The sequence below is a fragment of the Hypomesus nipponensis genome, chromosome 11 (assembly GCF_054491055.1).
Source record: "Hypomesus nipponensis isolate SF chromosome 11, ASM5449105v1, whole genome shotgun sequence".
Taxonomy (NCBI): domain Eukaryota; kingdom Metazoa; phylum Chordata; class Actinopteri; order Osmeriformes; family Osmeridae; genus Hypomesus; species Hypomesus nipponensis.
In genome coordinates, this window is record NC_140371.1 from 14720913 (window position 1) to 14731211 (window position 10299).

The 10299-nt window shown below is 43.3% G+C and overlaps 1 protein-coding gene across 2 annotated transcripts in view; it reads right to left on the bottom strand.

The window, feature by feature from the left end:
* LOC146268282 (cGMP-dependent protein kinase 1) overlaps positions 1 to 10299 on the bottom strand; it is a 54151-nt gene extending 43852 nt beyond the window's left edge. The window contains exons 1-2 of one of the 2 annotated variants that reach the window (XM_084709631.1): positions 9764 to 10299; positions 2117 to 2283 (exon numbers count right to left, since the gene is read on the bottom strand). In XM_084709631.1, the coding sequence (XP_084565757.1) occupies positions 2117 to 2283; positions 9764 to 10020 (424 nt within the window). In that variant the 5' untranslated portion in view covers positions 10021 to 10299. Of the gene's footprint in view, positions 1 to 2116; positions 2284 to 5657; positions 6286 to 9763 lie in introns of those variants that run through there. The other variant, XM_084709630.1, reaches the window with a different exon arrangement.

Below are 10299 nucleotides of genomic sequence, written 5' to 3' on the forward strand. Positions count from 1 at the left end.
ACAATGAGTGCACAAGTGTGTTCACAGTGTGTAGAACAAGTACACACACACACACACACACACACACAGAGGGTGCAAACACTGAGCATACAAACACACATAAACAGAGGACCCACACACAATGACGATCTACGGACAGAACACTAGGGTAGTGTGACAGACTCTGCAACACCCTGACCGTCCTACTTAGAAAGGTCACAGGCTCTGGCCTCCTCCCTTCCTCCACTAAGAGCCTTCAACCTCCGGGGGTGACATATCTAACCTTTATCCTTAGTTTTTTTTTTTTTTACAGTGGAGACTTAAGAGGTAAAAGCAGTTATTAGAAAAAAACAGACAAAACTGACATATCCTTTACAACTATGAAGAATTAATGAATACGTTTCATTCAGTGAACAAATCTTTCAGTGTTGAATTTGACGCCCTGTCTTCCATAAAACGCCTCTTACTATATTACTGTCAGTGAGCAACTCCCACAGCCCCCAACAATCCCTCCATTGCCAGCTATGCATCATTTTCCTCGAACTGCACTTTAGTGAGAAGGATTCATCAGAAACTGAGAGAGACACTTGAGCACCACAGGGTGTCCACTCCATTCAAGCAGATGAAGTAAGACATTGAAAAACACGCACGCACACAAATACACGCATCCAAACTGCATTAAAAGTGACACACACTGTCACTTTCTCTCTCTCCCACAAATGTGCACATGCAATAAGGGACGCACCACACAGGGACAACCATTTAGTGAAAGTGCGGGGGTCTAATTGACAAATAATGGTTGCTATTGATCAACCCTGACCATGTTTATTCGCAGCACACAACACAGCAAATTAATTTTGATCTCACTCCCCCAAAACATACACAGACAGAAACAAACAACCCTACATATATTGCCTTTGCGAAACTGTCCATCAAATATGATGGAGCATTGCAGGGACCCAAACACAATCCCACCGAAATGTCACCGGCTCCTCCGCCTCCCGTCTTTCTCAAGCGGCGAGCGTGGGAGCCCAGCCAGTAGGAGGCGCAGCATCAGAGGGGAAGGTGGCGCAGCATCAGAGGGAAAGGAGGTGGAGCTGAGGAGGAGAGAGAGAGCTCCTCCAGGGAGCAGAGCCTCTCGGAACAGATGGACAGATGAAAAACAGAGCTCTTCTCGGCTGATGCTGGCTGCTACAGTAAGGAGGTGTCTTCACAAGCCCAGAGCTGAAAGCACTGAAGACACTGCGCTCTCCTGGGACCTGAGTTCCCGGAAGTCTGCTGGACAAGAATAGACTACCGCCGTTGTCTGAGGCTGAGAGTCGCCCGGGCCGATCAATAATCATATTTATTATGGGAATTTAAAAAGTGAGTTGGTATTATGTGTGAAGAGCAGACAAAATGCCATTCGCGCCTCGGATATTCCAAATGCCCAGTCCTGATTCAGTAACACACTACAGAACCTATAATTAAAATCAGTGGCTTGAACAGACCCACTGGTCCTCTGGTGATGTCAATCAATATGATGGAAGGTGGTCTCACACAAACACAATTAACTTCAAATGCCACTGATCTACCTCTAGCATGGAAACGACTTCAACACTGATTACACACATTCTCATACACACACAATTTTTATTGGGTACTATACTAAAGACCTTGAAATGTCATTTTTCATTGTTTTGTGGCAGTAAAAGTAATGGCTTTGAACTGCCGAAAAAAATCCTGCAGGGTCAAAATAGCAGGTGCTAAGGAAAGTAAATGTTCTGAGAAAGTTGTATTTGAGAATAGTTTGACTTGGTTGAACTACTGTCGGTCTCTTTACAAAGAGACGGACGGAGAGAGACAAGCTGCGGCACTTCTTATATAATCTGTTGCCTTGTGTTATTGAAAACAACGACACACACTCTGACACTGGGAACCAATTCATTCAACAAGTTTTGTCCCATTCAGACTATTCAATGGATGTCAAATAATCAGGCCTTGATGCGACCCATCAATACGCTTTATTTTGTTCTCATCATCTGGTGCGGTTACTGTAACATTTCCAAGGTATACCAGTAGGCACTGTCAGGTAACACCAAGTAAATATTGTGGGAAAATTGAGTGTGCGCTACACGCTGACAATGAGATGTGTTACCTTCCATGACATAGACCAGCGAGCCCACATCGCCCTCCTTGATGATGCAGCTGTCCTTGCCATAATCCACAGGGTACATACAGTCCACTATCTCCTGGATCTGAGACATCTCCAGGTTCTTCATGAAATCATTATCCAAGATGGCTTCCTTGATCAGGTCCTTGGACCTGGGGGAACAAACAGAGAAAGAGAGTGCTTGAGAAAGGTATACTTTGATGGAAAAGTTTCAAAAAGAAAACGCCTGAACTGAAGTAGGTACAGAAATGTTGTGGGCTTCACACGCAATGTACAGTCAAACACTTACAGACATCTACAGAACATATTCAGCTTCCTTTGTACCATGTCCGTATAAGTCCTTTGACATACACTTGTAAGCCAAATCTGAAAGATTGCTTTCAACAAAAATATTTTTCCTTTGTTACTGTTTCAAGGTGAAACATTCTATTTGGCTTCCGTTAACCTTTTTCTCGCTCTTTAGTAGAGACATTTATACTGTTTTATAGGCCTATCTTTCTGTCTCTTCAGTGCCTGGGCTTGCCAGATGGGTGCACAGGACACATCTCTGAATGAGGCTAATAACATGTAACGGGGTTAACCCAACAAGGGGACCTTGTCTTCAAAGAGGAGCTTTAATGTTGCAAATCATAGAAAAGGCAGAAGAAACGCTTTCAACCCCACAAAGGATGCTGGGAATAGAACTCACAAAAGGGGCCGGCAGATTGAAGCGTTGGCCAGGCTTTAAAAGTCCCGCCCCCTCCTCGCACTGTGGAAAACCTAGCTCCAGCCCCTTCGTGCCCCTCTCCCTTTTTAGGAGCGACCACACACGCAGGAGAGAGGACAGCCGAGCAGCTAGCTAGGCTAATCTACCCATTTCAGACTGCTTTGATGTGGGACGAGAGGACAACAATCTAAATAGAAACGAGTCATCTAAATACAGCCCCTCTTCCGTGACGACTATTATCAACCAAACAGTCACAGATATGTACACAGGAGGCATCCAACCGTAGCATGTTGTGACTGATTGTACATCTTGCAATGTGTTATATAAACTAGAGAAGCATTCTTTCAAAGTGATGGTGTTCTTTCAGGTTTTATCTCCAGCCCTGCCCTAAATATTAGTCCACACTTGAAACAGGAAGGCACGGTAAGCAGAGGTGCCCTGCCAGAGGCATAACTCTCCCAAGTTCCCCATACTGCATTCCTTATGAAGCTTCCCTCCTTGACCCCAGCCTAACACAGATTTACACCCGCAGAGTGAGGGTCCCAAGCCTTCTTTTCTACCACGGGGATCCCCTGAATGGAGCCTATGATGACCAGCTCTTCCATTCCCCTGCATTGAAGCCAAACAAGCCGTCAGCAGGCTTCCTTGTCTCCTTTCCGTGAGACCAGATAGATTTGCATGATCCACCAGTAAGGTTTGGGAACTGAACAAGGTCTGCCTTCCTTAAAAGGAGAAACTATGCTCTTTTAGAAGCAAAAAAAAACAAAAGGAAAGGCTGAGAGGGGCAGCTCCTAAGAGATAGAGAGCAAGTGAGAAAGAGTGTGAGAGAGAGAGAGAGAGAGAGAGAGAGAGAGAGATAGAGAGAGAGAGAGAGAGAGAGAGAGAGAGAGAGAGAGAGAGAGAGAGAGAGAGAGAGAGAGAGAGAGAGAGAGAGATTATAGTGAACATGTAAACAATGACTTCTAACATTCCACTATAACCTACACTGGTAGACCAGATAACAGACCCATCCTGTTCTAAAATCAGGGACCTGAAAAGGTAGAGGGAAACAAAACATAGACATGTTCAATATGATCATAGCCTTAATAAGGACAACAAGTGGTCCAAACCAATTATAATTTTCTCCCCAGGTGTACAAAACTCATGTTGACATCAAATTCAGGTTTTTTTTAGGTTGTCTGTACCCATTTCAAATTTCATTTCATTTTGCCTGAGTGTCTCTTTTCAGCGGGAATCCACAGAGATGCACAGGTCCAGCCTGGGGAGGGAAAGACTTTACTGGTTGACTAGCTGACTGTCTGAATCCAGATTGTGTCCTTATCTGACATCACATGGGGGACACCAGCTGACCATGTCTACCAGTGCATTTTACCTCGGCACAGAAAAGTCTGGCAAGTGAATTAGAATTGCTTTCCATGTATGGGCAGCACAACACAAGAGGTAGAGCCAAGATTACGTAATATCTTCAAACAACAAACCCCTTCTTGTTGACTGTTCTTCAACGAAAGCCCTCAAATCATTTTACATTTGCAGACCGGCAGGATAAACCCACTCTTATCTGGACCTGCATAGGCACAGCTGGGTTCACTACAGAGGCCATTACTTCCTTTTTTTCTATCTTGTTTGATGTGTCATGTAGCGCACTATTTCCAGCTGAGTGATGGGCAGCACATATACAGTGACAAACTAAAACTAAAGAACAGATATTCCAATTTTGGAAAGGCTTTTTGTGTGAATGGAATGTTATGAATTAAGAATTTGGGAAAATATGCATTGATTCTGCAATAATTGATCTGTTTTGAAGAACTATGAGTGTGTAAAGTCAATCCTGCCTTAAATGTAGAGGGTCAGTCAAATCAATTGGGAGGTGACCACACAACAAATTTTGACAAGTGAAAGAGGACAATTCAGACTGATTTTGTGTGTATGTGTGCGTGTAGGTGTGTGTGTGTGTGTATGTGTGTGTCTGCGAGAGAGGGATAGAAAGAGAGAGGAGGATAGAGAGAACGAATGAGAGAGTGGCAAAAGAGGGGGATGAGAGAGTAGGGGTTGGAGAGAGATAGTGAGAGAACGAGAGATTACGTAAGAGACTAGTCGAAACAGAATGTAAGCATGCCATGGACCCTGCCTGGCATCATATTTTATCAGCATTTTGATTGAAACAAGCATCCCTTCTCCTGCCAGATCCACTGTTACCACCTCCAAAATACTGTCAGACATCACTGTATCACTGAGTAAGAAGATGTGATGCATCATGTCTCACAAGTGTTGTTGAGTGTCACTGAACTGAGACATCACTCACCCTGCTTAGTGACAGAATGCAGAGGAATACACCCTGGAGAGGTTTAGCCTTCCTAAACGTAAACTCACATATGCCACTGTTTCCTAATCTTACAACAGGCAATTTCACCTTGTACCAGTGTGTGTGTGTGTGTGTGTGTGTGTGTGTGTGTGTGTGTGTGTGTGTGTGTGTGTGTGTGTGTGTGTGTGTGTGTGTGTGTGTGTGTGTGTGTGTGTGTGTGTATGTGTGTGTCTGCGAGAGAGGGATAGAAAGAGTGTGTGTGTGTTTGTGTTTAGAGAGAGTATGTATTTCCAACATTTTGTTTTAAGAAAGGGTATACCTAATAAGTAGACGCTCTGGATAAGAACGTCTGCTAAATGTAAATAAAGTAAAGTGCATAGGATTCATAACTGACTGTAAATCGCATGCAGTCGGACCTATAATAAATATACTGACACCACAGGTGTCATATTTAATGCACAGCAAAAGCAATAGTAAATGAAAATAATCCTAAAACTTCATGTGAGCTGTACACCTACTGTGGGCTTTTGGGGTAGAACGGCAGCGTTACATGACTAAGCTCTTGGATGTCGAATACGGTCGGTTCGGCAGAAATAGCCTGTCTTTTAGTCCGTTGCTGCTCGTGCAGTTCGGTCTGTTTGTGGACTTGTTGGGTTGCAGGTTTTATAACCGAACGGTATTTATCCAGTTCGTTCTGTAGTTTCTGTATTAGCTCATCCTTCTGGTCGAGTTCCAGCTCCAACTCGTCTATGAGCGCGTCTCGCTGTCGCAACTCTTCGATCTTCTCCTGCAGCGCATATTGGAGGTCGCGCAAGGTACCCATCTTCATCTGCACTACGCTAAGAAACTTTATCAAAAGCTCTCAGGTTGATACTTTACTCTGTGTCTCCTCAACCTTCGGAAATTAAAACTTTATCCCGCATCAACAGCTTCAAATGGCACTCTTTCCTTGAATGGTAGACGGCTTTCCGTTAACGACGGGTGTTCGATATCTCATTGAGTGTAAGCAGACTGCCAAGGCGATTCCCAAAAGCACACAAGACAGTAAATGTAAAGTTTTCCCTAAGCTGAGTGGACAGTCCTCCCCAAGTGCGTCAGGCTGCGACCCGGAGAGAGTACAGGGCGAGAAGGGCGCCTACAGGAATCCAAGGCACAATGCAGTCTGAGCGCGTGAAACAAGTGCTCTCTCATTCGATCCCCCAAGTCTCTCAACTCAGAGAGCATGCCAAACTGTCATGCAACAATAATAACCCAAATAGGTTTTGAATGATATTTATTTGGTTAATACACAAGGCAGGTTTATGGGAAGCTATGGGATTACATTTTTAATGCGCTCTAAATATAGTAACTTTATTCATGGTCTGCTTATCCCGTTTCCTGTCCTGTTTTGTAGAATAAAAAGTGGAGGCCATATAAGGAACACAAACAGCAATCCCATTCAGAAAACTAGTAGCATTTGAGAGGATCATGTCAGTATAACCCCACCTGCAATACTTCAAAGTCATGATCTCCACCCAATGATACCTAACCTACAATTCTGCTGTAGTTGATAACCAATCTGTCTAATCACGTTCTGAGCCAGAGTGAACAACAATGACCTATGAGATGGCTTGTGTAGTCCAGTCAGATGACTAGCCAATGAGAAGTTCATATGCCGGGGCCCAAGAACAAAGAAAGTACTATAGAAAATCAAAAACAAACTCTCTGGATGCAAACACAGATTAACAATATAATAATGATAATGATCGATCCCGAAGCACTACTGGCGCTATAATTTATTCCAACCTCCCATCTGAGACCCAGCTACAGACAACTACATTAGACCGCTCATTCATTGCTAAAGGTCTAATCTTACAGACATGTGATGTCTAATCTCATTACATTTTTTAAATCCAGTAGTAAAACCTGTGGATAGAGAGGTTGGGATAGGATTACCTTTTTGCATTTGTTATACCAATCAAAAGGATGTGTTGTTTGAGATTTTAAAGTCAGTGAAGATAATCACAGTGTTCAAAGGGACACAAGTGGTTATATATCTATACAAGCTGACAAGGTTATAACTTTTTCTACTTGTTCATGTCTAGGATGCAGGGTTACAATGTGTACATTGTAAGGGTACAATGCAAGGTTTGTTAAGAAGCTCTGATCTAGTTATAGCATGGTCAGGTAATAGCCCCTGGGAAGGGCCTCATGACTGGAGAACAGGTCATAGCTGCCCCCTAGTGGTGGTTAGCGAACAACGTGGTGAAAGGGAGATAGTGGAAGTCCTGGGGAGTATTCCAGAAAGCAGGTTATGTGACATACCCGGGTAAGTTAAGTCCCCAGCTGACACCCAGCGTTGTAGCAACATTGCCAGTAGGTTGCTGCAACATTGTGAATCAGTTGGTGGGTTAACTTACCCGGTTATGTTGCATAACCTGCTTTCTGGAATACCCCCCTGATTCAGTCACACTATCTTTAGCACAGAGTTGTGGTGCAAATTCTGTAATAATGTCATCAACATTTTCATCAATGTCGAAACTTGGAGTTCCTCCACTTTTAAAAGAGGATTTATAGGCAGTGTTACTAATCATAGCAGAACCACTGGCAAGGGGATTGTGACCAAAATATTATTGTGAGTCTGTAATGGGATCTACAGTGATAAGAAATATTCAAGTAAATATCAAACAACTCAATTTAGTACAAAATATATCTACTAAATTGTTTGATACAGGGAGAATGTGGATCACTGATGCAAAAGAATTCACAGAATCAAATTCAAACTTTAAGTATACACTTAAAGAGGACCTCCAGGGTTTACAATCAGTCCAAACAACTCACTTGTAAAGAATTGCATACAACTTCTCGGCATGACAAATGAAATACACCTGCTGAACACAAATAATCCACAAATAGTCCACCCATTGACCAGCACTCCAATGTCAAGGACAACAGACTAGGTTTCAACATGGAATTAATTTGCTTTGTGATGAACAGGGAATGCTTTGTCTCATGTTAAATTCCCAATTCAAGATAACTGTATTTCTCTCCTCCCTGTCAGTTTTCTCAAACTCCCTTTTCTCCAAATATATCAATAATTTTCCTCATCCTCCTCTGTATATTCCCTCAACTCATCAATGGGCCCTCCCGTTGCCCTTCAAAGCACCTTTGTGTCAGAGACACAGGCTTTAAATTTCACCTCGCTAAACTTCCAACTCAGCCCTTTCCTATGCAGATCGATGGAAACAGGATCCATTGCTCCATGCTGCTGTAACCTGATGAGCGGGAGCTGTTGACTGGGGCTAGGTTCTGACTCTAATGGGGGTCACACTGTCTCTGACCCCTGCCCGTCCTGCCAGGCTGACTCTCAGGTGGACAGCGGCGAACCTGTTAGATAACCAGTGCTGGGAACACACTCAATAAGCAGCAAGGAGGGAAGTAAGCTGTTGTCTAATCAGCCGCCTGTGTCTTTGGAACACGGCAACCTCCTGTTCCAATCAGAGTCAGTATGACAATTTTTCACAATTTATGTTTAGTTTTACTGAGTTTTCATGACCGAGCTAACCAAGCTTTGATGTCTACCTGTGGATGCACTAAGAGTCCCTCATCATCTCTAAATTCCTAAATGAATGACAAGTGTCAGTTGCACTGTCATTTCATATCTGTCTAGATTGAGGTGTCATTCATACAAATAGAGCTAGATGGACTGACACACAGATAAATTGTCTAGTCACAAATTAATGAATGTTGATACAATTTGGGTTGTAATTTCTGTCCATGTGCATTAGTTACATTATTTTTCCTAATTCGTTTTTGATTAGAGCGAGGGGGAGGGGGGAGAGGGGAGGGGGGAGAGAGTGTGGGTCAAATCAATAAGGTTCTAAAAGGAGGTAGAATACAATACAATTGATGTACAACAGTAACGGTATCTACATGGCAATTTAGGAATACAATTTTTATATCGAGGTTTTGGTAAAGCTTTTTCGACGAGTATGAGTCTGCTATAGTATTTCAACATCCCGAGATTCACCGAATGATGAGCTAAAATTGCCTAATCTATTGATTAATGCATTGCTTGCCATGCCCTAACTTCCATTTATATTAGGCACACTTTTCTGGGATAGCTCTAGAAAAACTGTGGACTATAAACTCTGCGGATTCAAAAGCGCGACGCAAGGTGATAAAGGTAGCATATGGTCAAACAAAGCGTCTTCTAATGGAGTATTAAATGTCCTCAGACGTGCACTTCAAGAGCTCAGTGTTCAGCTACTAAAAGCCAATAATGCATCGTACTTCCTCCACTCCCCGTCCTATGGGACTCCAATGATGGATCGGATCAATTATAAGCCCTCTCTGAAGCTGGCCCTGGAGCAGCGTCATCAGCCCCGAGAATGGGAGCGCTACCCCATTCATGTTCTTAACAGCATCCCTTTCTCCTTAAGGAGTGACGAATTTTTGACTGTCAGGTCAACATTCTCTCAGTATTTCTACAAAGTAAACAAACCACACACCTTACTCAAAAGACATGGCCATATTCTTAATGTCCTCATTCCGCAAGGCGTAGCCTAATTCATGAGCATAGCCTACTTCACTGAACCATCAACCATATTCAACGGAGAGTCTCAATATTTTTTTACTTTCTTACCAGTCAGACTTGGCATATTTTCTAAAAACTTGTCTTGACAGATCCTGGTACGTTTGAGGCTCTGCAGAGATGCCTTGAGCCCTCCTGGTCCTCGGTCCTATAAGTTGGGCGCTGGGCAAAACAGACTGACATTTGTGTAGTTTCCTTTTCAATTCTTGAATCTCATCTTCCCTATCCGCCAGCCGCCTCTCCAAGTCTCGTATCCTTTCCTCCTTCAGAATTAGAATCTTGGCAAAGTCCTCCTCCAGGTCACTCATGTTGAAATTGCGTAAAACTTCACTGCTATTCCCAACAGTTACGATAACTCCTACCGCCTAAGAGCGAACAAGTTGTAATCTGGCAAATACCTTTCTGCGAAAAAATATTGTTACTCCAAAACGCAACTGGAGAGCCCGATGAAATCCACGAGTTTAATTTTGTAGGAGAAAACAGGACCTGAAAGCTGGATTTACCATCGGGGAGCGGACCGATTGATGGACCGCTCTGCACTACAGTCCGCCGATCCTCGAGGGATCTACTGATGATCCTTCATTGAG